Source organism: Henckelia pumila, chromosome 2, assembly GCF_033568475.1.
Source record: "Henckelia pumila isolate YLH828 chromosome 2, ASM3356847v2, whole genome shotgun sequence".
In the NCBI taxonomy this organism is placed as follows: Eukaryota; Viridiplantae; Streptophyta; class Magnoliopsida; order Lamiales; family Gesneriaceae; genus Henckelia; species Henckelia pumila.
Window position 1 is genome coordinate 69000007 of NC_133121.1, and position 27419 is coordinate 69027425.

General features: G+C 35.3%; 1 protein-coding gene across 1 annotated transcript; it reads right to left on the reverse strand.

Moving 5' to 3' along the window:
• Positions 1-1794: 1794 nt before the first annotated feature.
• LOC140880865 (protein LEO1 homolog) lies at positions 1795-26626 on the reverse strand. Its single transcript, XM_073285710.1, has 10 exons — positions 26515-26626; positions 10075-10181; positions 9864-9879; positions 8798-8924; positions 8513-8680; positions 6162-6335; positions 3410-3541; positions 3135-3287; positions 2932-3057; positions 1795-2461 (listed from the first exon to the last, which is right to left on the reverse strand). Exons 2-10 carry the CDS (start codon positions 10163-10165, stop codon positions 2270-2272), a joined length of 1179 nt encoding a protein of 392 aa, XP_073141811.1. The 5' UTR covers positions 10166-10181; positions 26515-26626; the 3' UTR covers positions 1795-2269.
• Positions 26627-27419: the final 793 nt, after the last annotated feature.

The window sequence follows — 27419 nt, forward strand, 5'->3', positions numbered from 1 at the left end:
TTAACCCAAAAATACCATAACTATGTCCCGAAGAATCCTATTGCACGCTTTGATACCATAAATGTAGTGACCCGCTCTGTGATCACCTACTAATCAGAAGCTTAAACATGCAATAAACTTAATTAAACAAGATCAGAAATACTACAGCGAAAACCATAACATTAATACAATCCAAAGATAAGGAATCTACAAATACTGAATTAAGTACAACCATATCGAATAAAACAACTTAAATAAATTAACTGCAACGCAATCCAGCACTGGTCACCAACTAATCCCAAGTCCACGGTGAACCAACTGCAATTGCCCCGTCGAATAGGTTGTCCAAGAAAAACATAAACAAAGACGTGAGCGAACTACGCTCAGTAAGAGAGTATGAGTATACAAATACTATCTGAGCATGAATGCAAGTGTAGGGTTACCAATACTCAAGGTCAAGAATACTTCTCAATCAGACTCGGCGCCAAGGTATATAGCACTATGTGTCGTCGCACCAGGAGGTGGTTCACATACTTAACTGTGGATATAGGTGACCTGATCACGAGTCCACGTGTCCAACCATCCACTAACACAGGGTGAGTTCTCTACTACAGTCTATCTCAAGGATAAAAGCTCAATATGATAATGCATGAAGCATAATATCATGACATAAAATATGCAGATAAAATCATGTCATATAATAATGCAACACATAGGAAATGCATAATCAGTCATGGTATCTCGAACAGTACTTTCGTACCTCAAATAATATTAGATAAGCTAATTCGGCTCTACTGTCTCAGCCTATAATCATAAGATTGTTATATCACTAATCAACTCTAAAAGTCTGGACTAAGCTAATAGATACTTCCAAACTAGTTTTAGGAACTCGGATTATACCTCCGTCTGTCGTTAGCCCGTTGATGTCGATAGCCCTAAAATTTGGGCACAACTCCGCTACGACTCCGGAGACGCCTCGCCAAGGCCCGCCTCTCGCCAAAAAAGGCTAAAAACCCCTAAATCATTCAGAAAACGAGAGGGAAACATTTGAAATTGGAGCAAAATTCTGATTCTCGGATGCCCTATTTATAGGCGGAGATCGGACCATCTGATCTCGAGTTCGGACGTTCCGATCCTGCATGCAAACCATGTGTCAAAATCTACGACACTTGTTGAACCACGTCTTCGGATGCTCCGATCAGCACTTCGGACGGTTCGATTGTAACCACGTGTCGATCTCAAGTTGACATCACATCAGACACCTCACTATTGGAGTTCGGACGCTCCGATCTTGGGTTTAGATCGTCCGATCGCACCCTTACCCTCCGAACACCATTCTAGCTTCCGAAGTGTTCGGACCCTCCGAACTGGGTTCGTATCCTCCGAATTGGCCCGAGACAAAAAAATTCCAAAAAATTTCATATTTTAATCCAAATTAAACCCTTAATCAATTCTTAATGACATCAAATCACTTAATCTTATAAAATAAGTCTGAATTACTACACTATTAGTGCGCGATATTTTTAGTACTTTCTTTGTAGTCCTGTAATTTTTTGTTTTTAATCAATTTTCGTCCTTCTCGTCAAAATCACGTAACTAAATGACTTGTATTATAGTCAAAATTTAAATTTATGTTATCAAGCACATGCATACCTCAATAAACTTTTCAAATCACGTGCTTACAAAACTTTAACAATAATATTCATCATCTAATTACATGATTTTGGGGGAGAATTGACTAGTTAATTAAAATAGCAAAATTACATGACTATAATTGATTCAAAAAAAGATACATGACTAAAAATGTCACACAAAAACATACAAGACTAAAATTGAAATTTTGTTATTTAAAAATCCCACGCCTTCAACTTCTAAACTCCTTGTATCAAAATTATTTATTCTAAAATTAAAAACATTTTAAAAGATATAATTAATCATTTAAAAAGATTTAAAATCGATTGCTATCGAGGGCAATCAATCGAAGAAAATGTATTTTGTATTTTGGGAGCTTAAGCATCATCCAAACCATAGCAAAACGACTAATTTAAAGGTGTCAAAGAACTTAATTCCACGCTGTAGTCATAAAAATATCTGTCATCAATTTTTAGCAGTAAACTCCAATAAAAGGCAGGGTCATCCACATAAAAGGATATGTAGTATCATGTAGCTAAATTGAAGGTTCAACCCAATAGCAACGATGTCACGACGTTCATTGGACGTACTTCGAAAACCAAGCACAGCCTCGCAAGAACAAGGTGTGGCGTCCCACGAACAATGAGTCTTCACAAATTTATTTTGTGAAATTGTCACTTACCTCAGCTTCAGTTTCGGTGTCGGGCATTTCCTCTTGTTCAAATATTGGGTCAGGCTCACCACCAGATAGATCTTCATGCCCTTTTGGTCCATGTTTCGACTCCGCCATTTCGCTTACAGAAACGCGAAATGGTCCTTCAGCAGATGATGCTAGATGAAATTTTGTCTCCTGAGAATACTGCTATAAATTTAATTTATTTAGAAAAGGTCCGATCTTTAGATATCTAAAAAAAATTATAAAAAAAGAAAAAAGAAAAAAAGATAGATAGATAGTGCCCATGACCCTTTACTACATTTATAATACTCTCCTCAACATCAGCTTCCTTCTCTAGACCTCACTGAATCTGGTGGTGAGAAGCAGATTGTGATACAAAGTAAAGTTTACATTCAATGAAAAAAAACATTATAAAAGGAAGTAAAAGCTAATATTAACAACTGGTTTTTCTCATCATTTCATCAACTACTTTATTGGTTTATTTTTCGTTAGTTCATATGCTTTTGGTGGACTGTGTGAGAGAGAACAATTCAGTCAGTCTTGATGCATATTTAGTAAGAGAACGGTGTCAAGAAACAACCTTGTTACCCAGACCTGGTACACTTATAGATTGTATTGATAGAAAACAGAAAAACATGAGTTACCTCACGAATATTATCCATCAGAGGTGAAAGTTCGAACTTGCTGATGTCCTTGACAATGCTCTTACGGTTCTTTTTCTTCTTCTTCTGGTTACGGCGTTTATGAGCTTTAGCTGTTTTCCTTTCAGCCTACAAAGCACGGGATCAAGTAAAATATGGAATTCAGGGATGTACACCAAACAATCAGAACCCAATCAGTGATTTACCATCTCAGTTTGCTCCGTCAGATTTTCAGGGCCCACATTTTTATTATCCCATGAATCAACATGATCAGGAAAAAAACAACGAGAACTTGAGGTGGATAATGAAGGCAAAACCTTCATCTTTCTAGATATTCTCCCCTTTGCTTGATAGGTTTCCTGCATGGTTGTCAGAGAACGGAGGTAATTGAAAAGCTAAGAAAAATAGTTGTTAGGTTTCTTAATAAAATTTCATGCAGGCAGTCAAGTTAATGACAATATGGTGGTTTACTTAGAAGCACCTTCCAATGTTCAACGAACAAATGTGATTGAATTTCCTGTACATCGTGCTCAGACACATCAAATGCTTTGTTTCCAATTAATAACTGCAGACTCCCATCAGACCATGTAACAAAGCGTGCATTGCTCTCAACCTACAAAATAAATTATTTTGAGATTAATTGAAGACAAGAAAAAGTGTGTGGATGCATATGTATGCAATAACTGTGACTCTGCAACATTGGGAGTGATTGCCCAGATTTGAGCGGATCAAACCAATACTTTGCATCTGTCATAGATTGGAAAGAATTTAGTCAAAACAATAACATGCATTTGTTACCGACTCAACCTTCAATTCTAAATATTCAATAGATCTGGAGGTCAAAACCAAGGTCTTGGAATTCTAAATATCCAGAGAAACCACACAGCAACTAGAAAAATCAGAATATAACTAAAACTTCATTGTTGTATATTACATCTATATCATGCAATCAAAATTTAAAACCGGAAAGCAAACATTTGTTGAAAACACAAAAAAAAATTGTGCTCTTTGTTTGCTATCTTACACTGCACTCCGCTAGGGGATCACATTCAGAATTCCAGAAGCATCAGGAGATCCCCCTTTCGTTATCTTAACAAAAATCCTGCTTACATTTCCTTGTGCCTAAATCTGAGTCCTAGATAGTGTTCATGTTTCTGATCCTACAGCTTCTATTCACGAGAACAATATATCCTCCAGGCTTCATAAGTAACATCAGTTGAATGATCGGCTCAAAGTTATTTTCAATTTGTTCCGTCTTATTAAACAGCGTGCATCTTACTTCTAAAGTAGCTGCATGCTGAAATATTGGAGAGGTCAAGTACAGAAAGGTTGAACTCTTCATTGAAACTGTATGCATAATTGTTGAGGAAGCAATAACATAAAATATCGATTACTAGAAGTGCATAATATCTTTGTATAATCAAATGCAAAATAGTAAGTGAAGAGAATCATGGAATTATAAGCAAAACTGGGCCACTGGGACGTGAAAGAAATGAAGTTGATCAACCACTCTAATTTAGATAAAACAAGACAATTCTAGACCAGTACAATATAATTCACTGGGAACATCAGGACGAGAAAGAACAGTAAAGGCAGAATATGGTCCAAGTCAAGTCCATTACATGAAATGAGAGCGGTAATTTTCCAACATATCCACAAGTTTTGATGATGCAGGTGTCCCGTTTTGACTATTTCTCCCTGAATGATGGTTCCCTCTGTTTTTTTTCACTTATATTAAACTAACTCGTAATTATTTGTACTTAATGCTCCCTCTGTCATCTGTTCAATCTTTTGATTGACATCATGGAGGCAACTAAGCATTAACATATAGCAGTTAATTTGTTTGCAGAAAAGCATGGGCATACCATTAAAGTGGTACCCATTATTTTATTAACAAAGAATTTCTAGCCTGATACTGAAATAAACCCGAATGACCAGAAATTGGAACTTGAAAATAAAGTATCAAAAGGAACTAAGGAAGTAGTTCATCCAAAACGCCACCACATTAAACCCATTCCATATAGAGGTGTTCAGAAATTGAACCAACCCGAACCAAACTGCTAAACCAAATTAAAACACATGGTCTGGATTGTTTTTCAGTCAATCGCGGTTTGAATTGGTTTTAAAATCAATCAAACCAACAAAATTGGTTTGGTTCAAATTTTTTATAAAATTAAACCAAACCAAACCTACCAAATTAGTGTGATTATTCTTAGATTTAGGAACATTGTATTTTATTTTTAATTTTTATTCTATTCTAAGTGAACTTTGTAAATACTTCAATTACATTTAAGATTTTATTTACTGGATTTTATCCAAAATAAATATAGCTACAACCCTAAAAGTTTAGGTTTTGTAATAAGTCACAAAATTTTGTAACATGCATAAGTATTTTAATTTATGGTATTTTACTAATCATCATTCTAATGCACGATTAAATAAAATATTACCTCAACTTAATACTTTTCGCAAATTAAGATATCTCAAGCATTAATTCACTATGAAACGTAAAATTTAAAATTAATCATTCAAACCAAACCAAACCCAAATTCATGGATTGGATTGTGGATTGGATTGGATTGGATATAAATAATTCATGGTTTGGATTGGTTCGAAAAAAAGTAACACCGATAAAATATGGTTTGGTTCAAATTTTATTCTAAACCGAACCGAACCGTAGTTGAACATTCCTAATTCTACATATTCAATTCCTTCTCTCCTTCTAGCATTAATTTTTGGTTTTTACATTTAGATTTTGGTGTTGCTTTTCAAACCAATTTTTTCATTTCCAGATTGCTACCAGAAGGACGATGTAGTTTTCTTCTATCCTCTCACCCATGCACCCACAAGGTATGAATTTAGAACAGGATAAAAAAACCGACACAAATTGGAGACATTATCCGTTCAGCAAAGGGCATTTAACAAATAGATCAAAACATCTACTTGAAATATGTTTTAATGATCACGCATGAAATTTTCTTCTTCAGTGCAGCTTCGTTTTATAGTACTCTATGCAAACCATACCAGATTATTAGGAAAAGCTGAGTATTGATTCATCAGATACCTATTATTTTATGTTAATGAATTAACGACATTTTCTTCTTCCGTGCAGCATTGTTTTATAGTAATTTGATGCGAACCATACCACATCATTATGAAAAGCTGAGTATCGATTCATCAGATACCTATTCTTTAATGTTAAATTGGTAAGACAGCATCACATATTCACTTACAGAAGTTGTTCCATCAGGGTTTTTGACTTCTCTCCACCGGATGATATTGGGGAATGGGATAGGCCTTTTAAATCCAGAAACATCTTCTGCATAGAACTCTTGTTCAACATATGTCGCAGGGTCAAATGGTATAGGGTCAATGGCAATTAAGTTGGAAAAATCGGCAGTTGCCATCTGCAAAGTATTGAAAAAGCATTATGATATCCAGATATACAGGAACCTGAAAAGCATATTTTGTACTGCCTAGAAGGATGAGTTCACATGCATCAAGTATGCAAGCCAGTCGTTAACAGACAGGAACAGAACTAAATCCAACCAACAAAACTGGAAGATCTATCTGGACAAGACAGACTCTTAGAATGGACAAAAGCACGTGAATAAAGAAAGAGGGACAGAAGATTGTTTACAAGAATCAACATCAATGATCTATATAACAGATGTGAGATAAGTGATACAACTACAACTGTAATTTTCATAACTGCATATTTTCCTAGGGTCAAACGCAAGGGGGAAAAGGGAAAAAAAAAAAAAAAAGAAACCAAGAGAGGGTGGACGCTCATACCAGAAATTAGAATATTAATATGTATGTTGTTATGCTGTTATCTATTCACTTCACATATTAAACATCAAAATAGTAGCACTACTTGTTATGGAGAAGAAACAAGCTTTCCATGCCTTAGTACTTTAGTGCAAAAGATAGCTCATTTAGAAGTAACTCAAGTAGAAAACTGAAATATCACATGAGCAATAAGACCTAAATAATTTTACATGCAATCACATGTAAATGAAAATTGTCAAATTCCATCGGGTTCCCAACAATTTGTATTGCACTATCCGCAAGACACATACTAGCTAGCACCAAATGTTTAAGAGAACACAAAAGACCCAATTGTTGCATCGCTTCAAAGGTCATTGAAATTTAAAAAAGACAAGACACTGGAACTTGAGATCAAAGAGAATTAATTCTCATATTTTTCTATCCAGCATCATTGAATACAAGATATACAGCCCTATCATAAAATAGAACATAAGATAAAGGAAAAAAGATTATTATGAAACTCACAAAAACCATAATGAATTGGTAACTAGTAGATATGACACAACAGAAAGATAACTAGTTAAGATTGATCTCCAAACATGCAATTCATTCCACTTTTCATCACTCAACTTTAACCTAGAGAATTAATAACAATTCCAAGTTTTTGAGATCCCAGACTTCAGAAAGGAATTTGTTAGAATGTAATATTCTCAAGAGAATTAATTCTCATATTTTTCTATCCAGCATCATTGAATACAAGATATACAGCCCTATCATAAAAATAAAACATAAGATAAAGGAAACAAGATTATTATGAAACTCACAAAAACCATAATGAATTGGTAACTAGTAGATATGACACAACAGAAAGATAACTAGTTAAGATTGATCTCCAAACTTGCAATTCATTCCACTTTTCATCACTCAACTTTAACCTAGAGAATTAATAACAATTCCAAGTTTTTGAGATCCCGGACATCAGAAAGGAATTTGTTAGAATGTAATATTCTCATGATTTTGTTCTCAAATATCGTAGACAAACTGTTTTCCTGTTTTTCCTAATTAATAAAAGTTAATGTCAATGGAAAAATACTTTACTCTGGCATACTCTGCTGGATTATGAGCAAGGCTAGTGGTTAACCTGTTGTGATTTGTGGCTACAGACCTTCTTGGTTCTTCCAAAAGGAATATGTAAATCCAACATCAATACAGTTAGCCATATTAGTTCACAAACTCATTATGCAATCGCACGGAAACTCCACCTAGAAACAAGCTTGGTCAATATCCAAATACGACCGATCCTTTCAATTTTTCTTTACAAAAGTCAAAACATTTAAAAACTTGAGTGATGATCATTCTCATAACCCAGCTTTGGTACCATGAAACCAGAGACCAAATGGAAAAAATTATTAGATACTGGTTTATTTACCATATCCAATTCAATATACAAAACCTCCGATATTACAGAAAGAAAACCTAAGATAATGGAAAAAACACAAAAATAGGAAACCAAAAAAATTTCATATGCAAAGAACTTCCAAATACACTCAAACTAAAACATTAACTATGAGAATACAAATTCTAACGTTGGGGCTCATTCAGCTTTCCATTCAATGCTCGCAAAAGATGTTACTCTTACTCGAGTTCCATTATAAAAAGCTGTAAGCAGCCATGAAATTCTAGTGATGAAAACACATTTCAATTAGGTTGTAGGATATTATCATGTACAATAGATGAAGATGTAACTAAACGACAAAATGAAAAACCCTGGAAGGAGATGTACTGCTTGATGAAAACATGATCTGAGTTATACCTGATTTGGATGACCCAGGGAAGGATGCATTGGGATCTCAAACACCAGCAACTGGTTTCCAGATTCCTTCCCCTTGACTTTAGTCTCATCACGTTCTTCTGCAGTCTTCTTAGGCACTTCTCCATCAGTTACAACAATCCCGGTCCTCAATTCTTTCTCATGACAAATCTGAGGGGAATGTGAAACCGATTGTAGGTATATATTTGAATTTACCCACACTATAAGACAACAAAAACAAAACTGAAGTTTTTTTTTAACATAGCATTTAAAACATTATGGATTTACCCCTTGGTTAATCTGATTCTGAACTCCATACTCTGCTTGTTCATCATCCTCTGAATCCCCAAAAACATCATGAATAACAGCTGCAAGTTGTAGATCTAGATCGTCGTCTTTCTCAGTTCCGAGCAATCTATTGTGATAACAAAAATATCGAATATAAAGTTAGCTCTAACCACAATTGCATGGAAGTAAGAGGTTTTATTGAGAAAAAAGGACTGTCGAAAAATGTCATGGAAAGAGTCGACAATTTAAATTTAAAGTATATAAAAGACCAAAGCTTTCGTTCCCCATTCAGATAAATCAACCATTGTTATTTCATCCCCACAATTCCATCACTGCAAAGGATCTCTCAAAAACAAACCAGAAGAGATAATTCCAATAACTGCAAAAAACAGTACACAGACCCCACATTGTTATTTTACAAGATGCAGTGCCAGCAGAATATAACATCACTGCCTACACAAGAAACATTAGCTTAGAATTTTATAGTTTTTGGAACTCTAAAGACTCCAAAATTAATATATATTTGACCACTTTTCTCGCCACATTTTCTTACCTAATGTACACAGATCTGCATTCAGCAAAACTATGTACAAGTAAAGATTAGAACCAAAAAGTAAACTTAGACAAACTGTGGTATTGACATAAAAACCCAAGGAGAAAAGGACTGCCTTAATTACATATAATCGTGACATAAAAACCCAAGGAGAAAAAGACTGCCTTAAATACATATAATCGTGTAAGATATGAATAGCAGAACCATCTCAATCTTATTTTCAGAAAAAATGGATCCCAGGACCATGAAAATGGCAATGGTACAAGAGAAATTTGCCATTTGCTGATTCTTTGACGACCATCGTGCTCTCTATTGAGCAACATTGATAAATTTATTCAGCATCAAGAGCAAGTTGAAAATTATGCTCATGCATTTGTAGATATGGAGAGCACAATCAAAGAAATTTTGCATTTAGCACGATGCAACAAATATAAGAAATTAAAATAGGATGCACATGGAGCCCTGCCCTCTCGTGTCAACAAGGGAACATCAAGCATAAAAACTTTGTATTACCTTCGACTGCAACACACTGAAAATGTTCTGTAAGAAACTTGTTACAAAAAATTCAACCAAACATGAGTTGTTAGGTCTTGAGCCATGTGCATTAACATGAGATCTCAACTGGATTCAGAGGAAAGTAGAAACAATTTTCCCAAGTTAAAAAACCCTAAAAATAGGAAAAATTTCAATAATTAAAAGGAGCAAAACAAGTTCAGTGCAACACCTTGAGCTTCTAGCTTCATTCTCAAGCTTGGTTTCTCCTTCACTTTTGGTTTTGCCTTCCTTCTCAGGCTCAGGAGTTCCATTGTCATCATTCCGAATACAGATGCACTTTATGTTTAGACAAAAAATAAATAAATAACAAGGGGAGACGAAGAGGTAACTTGAAGTAACTTTCAAAATTATAGATAGATCAACATAAACGAATATTACTAAAACCATACATGTCTTGTAACTTTGTCTGAAGCAGCACTCAAAACCAAATTCAATTTTCTTTCACAACCAGCCATGATTATACTAATTAATCATCAAAACAAACAAGAGCTACAACCAGGAAGCACTAATTTTGATTAGTTGCGACGTATAACCAAACAATAAGATTCATCCAATCCACCGAGAGCCTAATCAACATAAAGGATTGAATTATAATTAAATGGTGTATAGTCAATTAGTTTCATCTTAAAGGAAGGAAATTTCAGAACAGTGCTTCACTTGTGGTCACATCGATCCCAATAGACGTTAGCTGCCATCTGATTGGAAGAACATCCATGGTATCTAATGCACCAACTGGCCGAGGAAAGAAGCCAAGACCGAAACAGGCATCACGACAAGGGTAGAGAAGAAGACCTCAACCACAAAACACAGCCAAGTGTTTGCACTAAAAAAGAACAAGCCAGTGCTGCCAATAAGAGCATTATCACATGAAATATATCATTGTTCGAAATTAAAGTTCTTATGTTCATCTGTTGAGAGTCTGAAATGAAAATATGCCAAAGAAGCATCTTCCCAATACGCCTTCTAGACGAGATATGAACACAACGAATTTATGGTGATGCCTTCATGGCTTAATCAACGCATTTGTCATCCTCGTGAATATGATAAAAATAGGATTTCAAACCATTTTTGGACAAGTTCATCATCGTTTTTATTGATGACATACTGGTATATTCATCAATCAATAAAAGTCATGAACAAAGCCTCAAGATTGTGCCTTGAGTACTAGAAAGAGTAACTATATGCCAAACTTTAAAGTTTGAGCTTCGGCTCCATCTAGTTGTAATTTGGGGTTTCATTTGTTAATATATTCGTGGAGCCTAATTATTTATTTAAGCATATTTTAGGTATTTTACATATATTGATGTAGCCCTGATATTATTTATATGATGGTATCTGTTATTGTATTGTTATTCAGATACATAGACAAGGGAGTGACAAGAACTTAGTTCTGAGTGGACAGGTTCATGTAAAATTGTTTTTGTATAATCTTGGTTTCGTTATTGTGGAAATTTGCAGCTGTAGAAGTGGACGTAGCTATCACGTCGGGAGTGAACCACAATAAATCGTATGTTTTTGTATTTAATTTTCCCCGATTTTTATCGTTTTCGGTAATTAAAACTGGGACCATAATTCCTAACAACTAATACCAGAGCGCCAACTTGAATTTAAAAGTGATGGCTAGCGAAGAAGATTTGGCACATGGGATTGGAAAATTTAATGGCAATGATTTTGCTTTCTGGAGAATGCAAATGTAAAACGTTGCATCTCCCCCTTAGATTGACATTGTCGAAGAACGTGGTTCATTATGTGGCAGAGGAGAAATTGACTTCGGGTCCGATGAAAGTTCTGTTAGATATGTACGAGAAGTTTTCCGAAAATAAAGGTATTTCTTATGAAAAAAATCATTTGAAAATGACAGAAGTGTCTACTGTGGCAATACATATGCATGAGTTTAAGACAATTGTCAATCAATTGTCTTATGCTGAAATTAATTTTGATGATAAGGTTTGTCACTTGATACTTTTGTTGTCTACTTGTCTCTAGCAGTGAAAAACTGAAATAATGATGTCAGAGATAGAATTATTGCAGAATAGGTCTGCATAATTTAGGGCTAATTGCTTTAACATCTCTTGTAAAAAATTAATAGCATGTTAAACTCTAGAAACGATGATTCTGCCTTAATCAATATAACAGAGTACAAAACTCTTAAATAGAGTTTACAAGGAAAACCCTAAAGGAAACAAATCTATACATAATTAAAGGACTAATCAAATCCCTAAAAAACAGGGCCTATTTAAACTAAAAAATCTTCTATACAACTGACAATATTCTATTCAACATTCCCCCTCAAGCTGGCTTGTAGATATCATCCATAGCTAGCTTGCTTCTTAACACTTCAAACTGTCCTTTGGGTAACCTTTTAGTCAAGATGTCAGCAACTTGTTCCTTGGTCGGGATGTAGGGGATACAAATTATACCACTTTCAAGCTTTTCCTTATAAAGTGTTTGTCAACTTCAACATACTTTATTTTATCGTGAAGAACTGGATTGTGTGCAATTGAAATGGCAGCCTTGTTATCACAATAGACCTTAATAGTAGGAGAAACAGTCACTTTTAACTCTTCAAGGAGTTTTTTTAACCACATAACTTCACATATGCCATTGGCTAGAGCTCTGAACTCTGCTTCGGCGCTGCTCCTTGCCACTACGTTTTGTTTCTTACTCCGCCAAGTGACTAAGTTTCCTCCAATAAATGTGCAATACCCTGAAGTAGATCGTCTATCAATGGTGCTACCTGCCCAATCGGCATCAGTATACAATTCCACATTCAACTGATCTCGTTTCTTGAACATAAGTCCTCTGCCCGGTGAACCCTTTAAGTACCTTAAAATTCTGTTTACGGCATCAAAGTGTTCCCGTCCAGGAGAGTGCATGAACTGGCTTATCATGCTAACCGCAAAGGTTATATCAGGGCGAGTATGAGACAAATAAATTAGTCTTCCTACCAGCCTTTGATATCTCTCTCTATCAACCACATTCTCAGGTTTGGCTTCCTCTAACTTCAGGTTAGCTTCAAGTGGAGTATCAGCCGCTTTACACCCAAGTTGTCCCGTCTCTTTGAGTAAGTCAAGAACATATTTTCGCTGATTCACAAATATTCCTTCTCTTGACCTAGCAAACTCCATTCCGAGAAAGTATTTCAAAGTTCCCAAGTCTTTAACTTCAAAACTTTCAGCCAGTTTCTGTTTTAGTCTTGCCAATTCTTCAAAGTCATCACCTGTCAAAATTATATCATCAACATATACAATTAAGACAGCAATTTGCCCTTTTTTACTTAGTTTATAGAACATAGTATGGTCTGTCTGACTCTGATAATACCCTTGAGCTTTCACGGCCTTTAAAAACCGTTCAAACCAAGCCCTCGGTGACTGTTTTAAACCATATAGAGACTTTCTGAGTCTACACACTTTGTTCTGATCATACTTTCTCTGAAACCCAGGTGGTAGGCTCATGAACACCTCTTCTTTCAAGTCTCCATTCAAGAATGCATTTTTTATGTCCAACTGGTGTAATTGCCAATTCAAATTTACAGCCAATGATAACAAGACTCGAATAGAATGTATTTTTGCTACAGGCGCGAACGTCTCCTGATAGTCAATGCCGTAGGTTTGCGTAAATCCCTTTGCCACAAGACGTGCTTTGTATCGCTCCACACTTCCATCTGCTTTACACTTAATATTGAACAACCAACGACATCCAACAGTCTTTTTTTCTTTGGGCAAGTCAACGATCTCCCATGTTTTATTTTTTTCAAGTGCATTCATTTCTTCCAACACTGCCGATTTCCAATTTTGATCATCTAGTGCTTCCTAAATATTTCTTGGAACAAATAAGTGAGATATATTTGAAGTAAAAGCTTTATGATTGGGACAAAGTTTTTCATATGACAAGTACTTGGCAATCGGGTGTTGGGTGCAACTTCGAGTTCCTTTTCTAATGGCTATGGGAACATCAATATCTGACTTATTGGGGGTAATAGCAGGCAAAGTAGAGTTTAATGTACCTTGAATATTCAGTGAGTCATTACTCGGGTCCTCTGGTTGGCCATGCTCAGTTGCAACAGTAGGCACTTTATTTCTTTGACAAGTTTTTTTTCGGCTATAAACTAGAAGTTTAGGATTTAATTGCTGCTGACCTGTTTCTTTATTTCTGGAATATCATTTCCTTGGCCAAAAATTTCACCATTCAAGGTACTGTCATGTGAGACAATAGGTATGGGTAGAGAATTTGAGGTAGAAGTCTGACAAAAAAAAATTTCATCATCCTTCTCCCCCTGAAGAAATTTTTTTTGAAAATAAGGCTGATCTTCAACAAAAGTAACATCCATACTGACAAAATATTTTCTTGTTATGGGGTTGAAACATTTGAAACTTTTTTTATGCGGAGCATAACCAACAAAAATACACTTCTCCGCACGAGGATCCAATTTAGACCTAAATCTACTAGTTAGATGAACAAAAACAGTGCATCCAAATACTTTTATTGGAATGTCAGAATAAATACGAGTGTTGGGAAAAATTGATTTTAGACAATTCAGAGGTGTCACATGGTTAAGGACACGAGTAGGCATTCTATTAATTAAATAAGATGCCGTTAAGACCGCATCTCCCCACAAATACTTGGGAACATTTGTACTAAACATAATGGCACGAGAAACTTCAAGCAAGTGTTTATTCTTTCTCTCAGCAATTTCATTTTGTTGAGGAGTGTCAACACATGTAGATTGGCGAAGAATTCCCTTTTCTTTTAAAAAATTCCCTAAAATTCCTTTTAAGTATTCAGTGCCATTGTCACTGTGAAGTATCCCAATTTTTGTTTGAATCTTTAAACAATTTTTCAACCTCTGATTTGTCATTCATCAAGTATACCCAACACAAACGGGTGTGATCATCAATAAAAGTCACAAACCATCTTTTTCCAGAAATTGTTGTCACCCTAGAAGGACCCCAAACATCACTATGGATTAGATAAAATGGTTTTGATGCTTGATATGGTCTAGGGAGATAAGTAGTACGATGACTTTTTGATAAGAAACAACTCTCACAATAGAAAGATGAACAATTTCATCCTTTAAACAATGTAGGAAATAGTTTATTCAGATAAGAAAAACATGGGTGTCGTAGTCTAAGATGCCATAACATAATTTGTCCTCTAGCAGAGTTAGAACTAGTACTAATCAACCCTTGAGCTGCTTTATTGTTTGAAAAATCATTGTCAAAGTAATAGAGGCCATCTATCAATTTAGCACTGCCAATCATTTTCCCCGAGCTCTGTTCCTGAAATTCACAGTGAGATTCAAAGAAAATAACAAGACAGTTAGAGTCTTTGGACAATTTACTGACTGACAAAAGGTTACAATTGAGCTTAGGAACATGAAGTACAGATTTAAGACTGATATCATTAGACAGTTGAACTAAACCTTTACCTGCTATGGGAGAATAAGAACTATCAGCTATCCTAACCTTTTTTGAACCAGAACACGGAGAGTAAGTTTGAAAAAAAGGGGAGAATTTGTCATGTGATCAGATGCTCCTGAATCAATTATCCCAGGAGCATCGAGAGATTTGGAACGACAAGTATAGGCTTTAAAGTGGTTACCTGTTTGAGCCAAAGAAGTATTAGGACTACCAGATGATGTTGAATTGGATTTCAATAGTTTCAGAAGATAATCCACTTGATCTTTGTTGAACGGATGAACCACTGCTTCATGAGCCGTTGGGTTTCGATTGAATCTGCCCTTTTGTTTACTTTTCCAATTTGCTGGTCTACCATGAATTTTCCAGCAAGTTTCACGAGTGCGATAAGGTTTTTCACAGACATCACAGTAAACAGAAGGCTTTTCATCTCTTTTCTGGCCTGCATTTGCCTCACATGTAACAAGGGCAAAAGTCTCCATATTTACAGCTCCTGTTGATACTTTCTTTCCAAGCATCACAAGTCTGCGACTTTCCTCTCGTCGAACTTCAGAAAAAACCTCACTAATTGATGGCAGTGGTTGACGCCCAATGATTCTGTGATAAGAATCTTATGTATGAAAGGCAACACGATTACAACGAATCGCACCTCAATTCGATAACAAAAGAATTCAATAATCTTGTCCCGATCTTTTGAAACAAGTAAGTTTTCGGATATCCACCTCTAGTTGAACCCGTAACTAGCAAGAGATATTCACGAAAAGAAAAACAATTAATAATTCAATTAGACCTTCAAAGGAACATGTCTTTGACAACCCAAGTGAAAAATTAATTGACAAACAATTAATCACAACGAAACCTTCAGAGAAACCTGTTTCTGACAATCCACGAAGCTAATCAATTGACAAACGCCACAAAGTGTTTAGACTTTGATAAGTTTGATTTGATACACAAAGCAAAGCTTTGTCATAATTCTAGAAAGAATTATAATTGATAAAAATCAATTTCCATAATTTTCAATCTTCTATTCAATAATGATTGTATATGTTGTGTTTATAATACAACTACAAAATAATAAAAGATAAATAAAAATAATACAAAAGATATCAAAAGATATGATCTAAAAGTTTCCTAATAGACTTATAATACTCAAAATAATCAAAAATACTCAAAATAATAAAATAATACACAAAAATCCGAAAACACACACTACACACCGAGTGTGTGTAAATCCCGTACCGGCGCCTAGGCGCTTGAAACTGGAGCATAGGCTCTGAAGCTGTCCGAATTGTGCATTATTCTTGAAAAATCATAACTCGAAATCTAGCCGTCGGATCAAGCTGAAATTTTAACCGTAGCTTCATAACATCGTAAACTACATTTTGGACGGTGAAGATTGGATTTGGATCTCTCTAGAATCTTCATAAAATTTCAGTACTCCACCACGAACTCCATGCTTTCCAACTTGGCTTCTTTGCTCCCCAACTTGATTGTCATAGATCCCAATTCCTTCTAATCTCGATGGAAAATTATGAGAAAAATCTTGAAATAATAGGAATCTTCGATAGCTTTTAGATTCATATCAGACTCCTCTTCTTCAAAAAGATTTGTCCTCAAATCTTGCCCTTTACCTGCAAGAAATTTAGCCACAAGTTTTCTCGTTTCTTCTCTCCTTTTTTTTTTTCACCACTTTTTTTTTCTCACCAATTTCGAAACCCCACCCTTTTTTTTCTGAATTTTCGAATTTTTTTGTTTTTTTAATTTATAACTTGTCACACAAGACACGAGACTTGGATAATAAGTTTGAAAGAAACGACACAAAAATTTGACGAAGGAAAGATTCCAACGAAGAACACGAAGAACGGATAAGAAGAACAAAGAATAGATAAAAAGAACAAATAGAAAGATACGACTTACTTGAATCAATAGAACCTTAAGCTCTGATACCAAATGATAAGAATCTTATGTATGAAAGACAACACGATTACAACGAATCGCACCTCAATTCGATAACAAAAGAATTCAATAATGTTGTCCCAATCTTTTGAAACAAGTAAGTTTTCGGATATCTACCTCTAGTTGAACCCGTAACTAGCAACAGATATTCACGAAAAGAAAAACAATTAATAATTCAATTAGACCTTCAAAGGAACCTGTCTTTGACAACCCAAGTGAAAAATCAATTGACAAACAATTAATCACAACGGAACCTTCAGAGGAACCTGTCTCTGACAATCCACGAAGCTAATCAATTGACAAACGCACAAAGTGTTTAGACTTTGATAAGTTTGATTTGATACACAAAGCAAAGCTTTGTCATAATTCTAGAAAGAATTATAATTGATAAAAATCAATTTCCATAATTTTCAATCTTCTATTCAATAATGATTGTATATGTTGTATTTATAATACAACTACAAAATAATAAAAGATAAATAAAAATAATACAAAAGATATCAAAAGATATGATCTAAAAGTTTCCTAATAGACTTATAATACTCAAAATAATCAAAAATACTCAAAATAATAAAATAATACACAAAAATCCGAAAACACACACTACACGCCGAGTGTGTGTAAATCCCGTACCGGCGCCTAGGCGCTTGAAACTGGAGCCTAGGCTCTGAAGCTGTCCGAATTGTGCATTATTCTTGCAAAAATCATAACTCGAAATCTAGCCGTCGGATCAAGCTGAAATTTTAACTGTAGCTTCATAACATCGTAAACTACATTTTGAACGGTGAAGATTGGATTTGGATCTCTCTAGAATCTTCATAAAATTTTATTACTCCACAACGAACTCCATGCTTTCCAACTTGGCTTCTTTGCTCCCCAACTTGATTGTCATAGATCCCAATTCCTTCTAATCTCGATGGAAAATTATGAGAAAAATCTTGAAATAATAGGAATCTCCGATAGCTTTTTAGATTCATATCATTCTGCCTCGCACTTCATTAAATTCAGCATTTAGCCCAATAAGGAATGTAAAAATCCGATTGTCTTCTACCATTTTCTTGTAGTGTTTGCCATCCTCGGGTGATTTCCACTCATAGCTGCTGAATAAATCAAGATCTTGCCACAAGTTTTTCAATGAATTAAAATATTTTGTGACATTATCTTCACCTTGGCGAATCTGTCCAAGTTTCAGCGTCAATTCATAAACTTGAGACTGATTTCCCAAATCAGAATACATCTGATTTACATTGTCCCAAAGTTCTTGAACCGTATGATAACACATATAATTGACACTGATATCTTCAGCCATTGAATTGACCAGCCATGTCATGACCATCGAGTTTTCTGCATCCCAAGTGGCGTAGGAAGACTCATCGGGCTTTGGTTCCTTTTTTTCTCCAGTCAGGTAGCCGATTTTCCCTATACCTCGGATATACATCCTTACAGATTGGGACCAGCGCAGAAAGTTTTCCCCATTCAGTCGAATAGTTGTAATTTGGACCGAGTGCTGGTCAGAGAACGGGACTCGAGTTTCAGCAGCTTTAGTTTGGTGCACAGTAGATGAAGACCCAGAGTCAGTTTCCGACATGGTGAGCAAAGGCTTGGGCTAAGAGCCGAGGTGCCAAAGGGGAAAGGATGAGACACGCAGGCTGGGCGACGAAGGCAGTGTAGTCGCAATCACAAACACTGCGATGGGTTGAGCGGTGGAGGACAAAAAACGAGGCAGAGAAGGATGGGCTTTTAAGAATTGGGCCTTTCTTTTTCCCTCAGCATCGTTTTTGTCTCTGATACCATCTAGAAACGATGATTCTACCTTAATCAATATAACAGAGTACAAAACTCTTAAATAGAGTTTACAAGGAAAACCCTAAAGGAAACAAATCCATACATAATTAAAGGACTAATCAAATCCCTAAAAAACAGGGCCTATTTAAACTAAAAAATCTTCTATACAACTGACAATATTTTATTCAACATAAACTATATGTTTTCAATAATTGAGCATAAAACCTCCTATCAGAGGGGGCAATGTGTTTGAGTTTTTATAAGTTTATAACATAGAGGTGAAGTGTGCCAGATTTTTAAAAAATGAATGATGCATTAGATTATTAATATTTTTATGGGGTTTTATGTCTTTTAGACTTTCACATGGCTATTAATGCAATTAGCCCTTATGTAACGACAAAAGCGTCAAATTTTGCCTTAAATATTGAAGGAAGAGGCAAAGGTCATAAAAATATCTAATCGGAACAAAGGCAAATCACAATCACGGAACTGCTAATGTAATCCAGATATGAGAGAAATCTAGAGTGTTGGAACTTTGAGAGAAATGTTACGACACCAAAAAAGAGAGAGAGAAAAAAAAAAAAAAAAAAAAAAAGGCAACTCGCATACATGCCAATAGATGAGATTCAGGGTGTACTACATTTGTCTGTTGGCAATCATGTTGATTCATGGGGTTTTGGATTCAGGAGCGTCCTTTCAGACGATTCCTAATCATGAAATTATGGAAAATTATGATATTAGAAATTATGGGAAAATATATTTGGCTGATGGAGATCTTTGAATATTGTGGGTATCGGCGATGCACGTTTCAAGATATCACACGGGGTTGTGTGGAAAATACAGAGGGTGGGGCATGTACTGAAGTTGATGCGAAATTTAATTTCAATAGGACACCTTGACGGTAAAGGGCATAATGTCACTTTTTGTGGTGGTGCATGGAAGATTATTAAAGATTCTATGCTTATTACAGGTAGTAATAAAACTGGAACTATTTACATGATTTCCAATTGAAGAGATATGATTGTTGATGATAGTTGTGCCAGATCAAATTTTTTGGCATTGTATATCTAATCGGGTATCAGGCACCCAATGTTTTTTTTTTTTACAATATAATATGCCAATTAATTAACGGAACCAAATGGTCCAAATCTAATTACCCGGGCGGACTCTTTCCCGGACAATCAAACATTGTCCGTCCTCTTTCTTTTGCTCCCTCTCCATAATGGTTGGAGTTACAACTTTCAAACCATCACCCACCCCCGGCTGGACCTTGAAACAGTCACGGATTACACAAATCAATACTCTCACAAACCAGCACTCTGAATCTCTAGACTCTCGCACCTCCCTTAAGCTGTGAGGCATTCGGTTTCAATCTTTTTTCTGGGTTGCTTGTTGGTTCACAAGACAACTTGGTTGATATTTTGGGTTTTAACCATCGAAATTACTTGTTATTGTTGATGCTTGAAAGTTGAAACTACTCGATCGATTTTTTGTTGTTTCTATTCAATGGATTTGTTGGTTGTGATGTGATGAAGGTTCATAGGTGTTTTGGTTGTTTTTATGCAATGATTGGAGGAGCCCATTTTTTTTATATTTCTTGACTTTTGTCCCATATATTTTCTTGGATGCATTTCAGCAGGTCTGTGTAGTCTAAATGGCAAATGCATATTATCACTGAATTTCAGATACATATGAATTTTTTTCTGATTTCTTTTCTGGTGGCTATATCATAGCTTATATGTGGGGAAAATAAGGCTGAAATTTTGGGTTACCCGACAGTACCAAACATTTTTCGGGTACCTGAAAGTCGGGTGGTGGTTTTCCTCAGGTCGTATTCAGGACTTAAAAGTGCTATAATGATCATTTTATCAATACCCACGTAAACAACGGTTTATCATAGCTGACTGATGTTTTCAACAAACAGCTGGCTATTGATCATTTTATCCTAATCATCTCTGCATATGATTCTTTTATTGTCTCAGTTAGGAGATGCCTAACTTGTGGTCCTACATTTTCATCCTCCTGTCCTTTTTACTAGAAGTAGTGACATATATTACTGTGTTTTTACTCATATTTTTATCATGATCTATCACTTTAGAATTAAAAGTTCTTCATGTTTTTCTTTCTGCCTTGAACAAAAGTCCAAGACCATCTTATATTTATGCTGACGAGTCTAACCATATGATCATGTTAAAACGCAAGCCGCAAACTGCAGTGAATGCCAGGCACATTAATGAGTACATAGCCCAAGAACCTCATGCATTCATGCCTATTCTTCACTATATGTGGCTAGATTTTCCATGCATAAATGATCAGCCATTACATGGAGACTTGTAATACAATAGCGACAATCATAACAATAAGCAGTACATCATACATGAATAATTCAGATATAGCAAATCATGTTTCAGAAAAATTGTCCAAAGAAACATTGAAACACTTCGAGAGTAAGAAACTATAACTTTTAGTTTGTCATGGAAAACATTTTAGAGACAGAAAAAAGAAAACAATACTTTTTGTTTTTCCTAATCCCAGGTTTAAATAGCCTACGGCACGACAATCACATGCCCCATCTTGAATTTTTCATCTAAGTAAATAATCTAAAGCCTAGGCATGCTTAACGGGGCCAATTCGGCCCGGAACCGCTTTGGAACCGGCCCGTTAAGCCCGGAACCTGACCAGGTACAGATGAACCGGGACCGGGACCGGAACCGGCTCGAATCCATTGGTTAATGGATTGAGCCGGTTTCGCTATATTAGAACCGGATCCGGTTCCGGAACGCCAGATCATTTTTTTAAAACAATAAAATAAATAAAATTAGCCTTCGGAACCGGTAGAAACTGGACCGGAACCGGTCCATATACTACTAAACCGGGTAATGGATTGGACTGGTTCCAAGGTATTTTCCTTGGAAACCGGTCCCGTACAGGTTCCAGCCGGTTCGTGAACTGGTTGGTCTGGAACCGGTCGGAACCGGAACCGGAACCATGGAACCGTTAAGCATGTCTACTAAAACCAAATAATGATTTTCTTTGCAGTCAAAAGTGTGCATGTGCGTGATTCTTGTTTTACAAGATTGGCATTCATTGGAAAAAAATTCCGACAAATATTCTCATGTTTGCCTAAAAATAGGGGTGAACCGTTAAGATGGTGGATTTGAACCTGACTCCAACCCAAAAAGCTAGTTCAAGGGGAGAAGATTGTCCAAGTCTGTATATACAACTCCCAAAGACTTTATTCCATCAACGTGGGACTTTTAACACACCCTCCTCACGTTCAAAAATGAACATCTAGAGCATGAAGTTTACAAGACATTTAACGGGTGGCCCATAGTCTAACACATAACGGTGGGAATGGCTCTGATAGCATGATAAAATGGTGAACTTGAACCTAACTCTAACCCCAAAAACTAGCTCAGGGGGAGATTGTCCAAGTCCATATATACAACTCTCAATGACTTTATCCAACCAACGTGGGATATCTACCATGAACAAAACTTCAGGCAAACAGAAATAACCAGCCGCAACGAATCAATTGGAAGGTTCGGTTTCGTTAATTCCAAATATTGGTTTTTAACTTTAAAAAAATCAGTTACTTAGGTTTATTTGGATCTGCTACAATTATTTTTTAAGCCTATGGTCTTGGGCTTTGGTATTGGGCTAAGCTTATTTAAATTGAGTTTTGTGTCAATGATAAGTTGATTGGCCTGATGATTAAATGTTTGGACTTTATTATCAATTTGTTGCGAATTTCTCTTGATTTAAAGAAATAGCTTTTTGAAATTTGATTAATTCGGTTGCCGGAAGAAATAATCAATTTTTAATTAGATTTGGTTTGTTGTTTTTGATTAAAAAGCGAGTTCGGTTGACGAACCAAATGTACACCTCTAATAAGATTATTTACATATATAGTAGGGATAATCCCAAATCTATTGCTCCATCAAATAAAAACTAGCAGTTATATCAATCGCCAAAAAATTTATTTATTTGTGTGTAACAAAACGGATTCCTAATAAAAAAAATAAAAAATAAGCTAAGTCTACATCACAAATCTGGAAAAAAAAATTGATGGATGTTTTCCAGAAAAAGAATGTGATTCTGGATCCCCAAGATGGAGGACATGAGAAGCATTCAATGAACTAGAACTCCATTGGAATTTGAAGGTGTTTTTGTGATTGAGATCTAATTTGGGGAAGAAGGAAAAGTAAATTTCAAAAGCTTAACATGCAACTGAAAAAGAAAAATGAAAATCTTACAAAAACAGAGCCAGCTTGGTGATCTATTTCATGGTTGGTTTCAAAATCCTCATCTTCAGATAAGCCACCAAAGAGGTTTTTCAACACTTTGCACTTCGTTTCTCCCACCATTTTTTCTCTCCCAAGGAAAACCTGAGTTTTATGGGTGGTCTACGACTGTGTGATAGCGAGTGTGTGCAAAGGGAAATTTGTGAACCTATGATTTTTTGATGTACTCTAATGTGAATGGGAATATTATGAGTAGGGAATTTGCTTTAAATTTAATGCCTTCAACAACTGAGTTTATGACAGTCGAGCAAGTGTGTACATGCTGTGTTGTGGTAATAAATAAAAAAAGTCCAAAAATCAATACTAAATAGGCGTAATAAATGAGAATCGATTACATCGATATCAAAAATGATTAGGGAAATCCTTCACAAGATTGTGTATTTTGAGCCCATAAGTTTTTCAGACCGGATTATCCACGTGTTTCTGAGTCCAAATGAGTAGATGCTATCATGGTGAATGCGAAATGGACACATGAGTGAGGATACCTACTTGTTCGAACCATGTATTTCTAAAATTGTTTAAACTGAGTTTGCAATTGAAGATGTGAATTAAGAGTATGAGGATGAATTGTGTTGTAGTCATGTACAAGGCTGTTCAATACAGATGACTAATATTCTGTAAAAAATACAGAATATCAATAATCAATAATAAATTTGGAGAAATCATTCATTGTCATTACTTCAACCCATTGTCACTCCGAGAGATTACTTCAATCCTTTATCATTGGTTGCATGTTAAAATTCCATATAGGTCCTAGAAAACTTCCCAGCACCCAAATTAAGATAACAAGATAGCTGAAACTGGTAAGGCATAATCACCATCCCCCCTTCAACACGTTTTTTATCTGACCCACATGCATTCTCTCCAGCACCTACACTCTCAATAAGAACTGGTCAAGCTGATGAATATAGTGTGCTGACGAATGGTTGATTAGCAAGACCAATTGAAAAGGTTTTATAACCTCACATCAGAACTAGAACAATGCAAAAACCCTCAAGGAAACTGTAGAGAAAAAAAAACTCGTTTCGGCAATAAGTGGTGTTTCATTTAATTTGCAAACAAGGAGTAAAGAATATGATATTTTTGAAGGTGCTTTCTTTAATTTAACAATGTACAATAATATGAAAAGCTATCTCCATGAAATGCAGTTGGGAAACTAATTCATTCCATATAAAACCCAACATTCAATTTCTTCAAAATATTAAATTCCTAACTTCCTTCAATTGATTATTTATTTCCAATTGGATCACTAAGACAAATTGTGAAATCTAGACCGGGAGCTACAAGTTTATGAAGTAGCAAAATCATGTTAACACCTGCTAATTACCATGTTATCTACGCCACTCAAACTCCTCAACCTTAAAGTCAAGTCAACAACTGAGGTGACACAATGATCTTAGTGCCTTGTATAAGCAGTCAACTGCAAACCATTGGCATTTGTCACCAATTGACAAGTCTGGTAAAAACAAATGTATCTCGTCGAGTTCCATTGGCAACCCATGTGTGCAGCGGAATTATAATAGCTGTCAACCTTAGTCTAAATCGAATAACAACACAAATGTAGCTCCGAAGTCATCAGACATGCACATGCCTAAGGCACACTACGAAACACATACCGTGGAACTGACAACACTGCATCTTTAATTATTCATTGCCAATGCCTACAAATATTTCCACTATCCAAGTTTTAAATTCTAAAATTTATGGTCTGAGACACAGTGTTAACAAAACATTGCATGTTATGGCAAAAGTGAGACAAATTACAATACAAAGTTAACTATGTCAAGTTTTCAAAAGTTATTTCAAATCTCAAAACGCAGCTCGTATAGAGTTACTTAGGTAATAGATATCTGTCATAGACTATCCTCATTCTTCAAACACTTCTTTCAATTTCCACACACAAAGGTCATCATGAGTCTTCGTCTGGTGACAAAAGAATGGAAAATATTGTTCTATCAGGTAACCAGCTTGGATGTTCCAGTCAAACTACATGATAAACTACGAGATGCCAGACTGTAGATGCAAAATTCGCCAAGTGGACCACATCGATCACATGAGAAGAGAACAAACGAGCAAAATGACTCGATCGCAGAAATAAAACTACGTAAACTTAAATTTATTACTAAAACTAATCCATGATTCTACAGCTTCCCTTCTCGAAAGCGATGCTTCGAGAATTGCACTTGCTATGATTATTTGTCAAGATTGCTGAAGATATAAACCCATTAAAAGAGTTAAATAGAAATAATTTTCTACCTTCCATTTATTTTTGTTTATTGTTTCAAACAGTCCTTTCGGGATTTTAGTTCCACTGATCTCTAACCTTAAACCTTAAAAAGTGCACGGTTATATAATTCTAGTTAGTATTCAACCCTTTAAAGAATTAAGGGCACCATAACCAATATATAGGTTGAAAACAACCACTACAAATCTCAAGCTAAAGAAAATTCTTGAGATGTCTTCATAAGAATATTCATAATAAAAATGACTCCAAGCCTAGTGCATCATCGGTAGTCTCCATTTTAGCCTAATCCTAATTTATTAACTCCTAAAAATGTCACATAGTGACGCTATCTAATCATCTGAACTTTCCCAGAGTAACTTCATTAAAAGCCAATCTTATGCATTTCGTCGCTCGATGATGAAAAGCACTAAATCTGCATTCCCTGCATTCAGAGAAGACCCCCTTCATACATCCTACATTCACTTGTTAAGTTTGTGGCATCATACTCAAATATCGCCCAGGGACACTTTTGACGAAAATATCAAAGATGGAACAAATGGTTAAAACCAGTCCAGAAACTGGCATGAAGTTAGCTGAAGGATGTGCCAGAGGAACAATACACTAATAAAGCTAAGACTATAACACTTCAACCCGGAATACACCAATTGCGTTTGCTATATTTTTTCTCAATAATTAATCCTTTTGCAAATTTTCTTTATTTATACTCACAAATCAACCGTTTGGCCACACAGAGCAAAGCAAGAAGAACTATTATCAATATTGACAAGGAGATTGCTGCAGCATAGACAACAAATCAACCACTTTAAAGAAGTAAAAAACCGGTTCAGAAATTCTCCATAGATCGAAAGGATTATTATATCAAACAAATGGGTCTTAAATCTTAAACTAACAGCAAAGCACACCTTATGATTGTACGCACAGGGTGCCTTCCGACCTTCACTTCTCTAGCTCGCCATGGCCGAACATCGGAGTTCTTTGCACAACACCGTGCAACTTTGAGCACGTTTGGGAATGAAAGCTTTTATAATTTTATTTTTAAAAAAAAAAACACTTTTTTTAATTTTATCAAGGTCAAACTTGCTACTCCCCAATCCCAACTTTCCTTTGTTCTTTACCCTCTATCTACCAAAATCTTTGTTTGAACTGTTGTTTCCCAAAATGTCTTTTTATTAATTTTAATCATTAGTTTCTCTTCATCAAATATGGAATCTCTGTTTTCCAAAACATCTTTTTATTAATTTTAATCATTAGTTTCTCTTAATCAAATATGGAATCTGATTCAAAATCTGATTTACTTGATTCATCAAGGTAATAAATATTTTTATCATCGGATAAAAATTCAATTGTTTCTACTAGATAAAATCCAATAATATATAATTCTTCAAGAAGTTTAACTTTGTTTTTTTTTCGTTCCGTTTTGGACATTCATTCGCATAATGTCCTTCTTCATTGCACAACCAACATGTGCAATTCTCTTCTTTACCTTTTGGGAAAGGTGATTTTATGTTATCAAACTTTTTATAGAATCTTCTTCTATAAGGTTTTCTGGAGAAATTCTTTTTGAATTTTATTTTCTTATAAGAAATGAATTTTTTATTAAACGGTTTATAAGGTTTATTAGTTTTGATTTGTTTGTTTCTTTTGTGTGGCATGTTTGTTTTACAACCATACTCTTTTACTGTGAATTTCATTTTATCACAACAAAATTTATTGTTTTGTTTGTAGGATTTGGAGATTCTCTTATTTAGTGTTACTTCATGACATTTCTTTGTTATTATATCATTGATAAAATTTAATAGATCCTCTC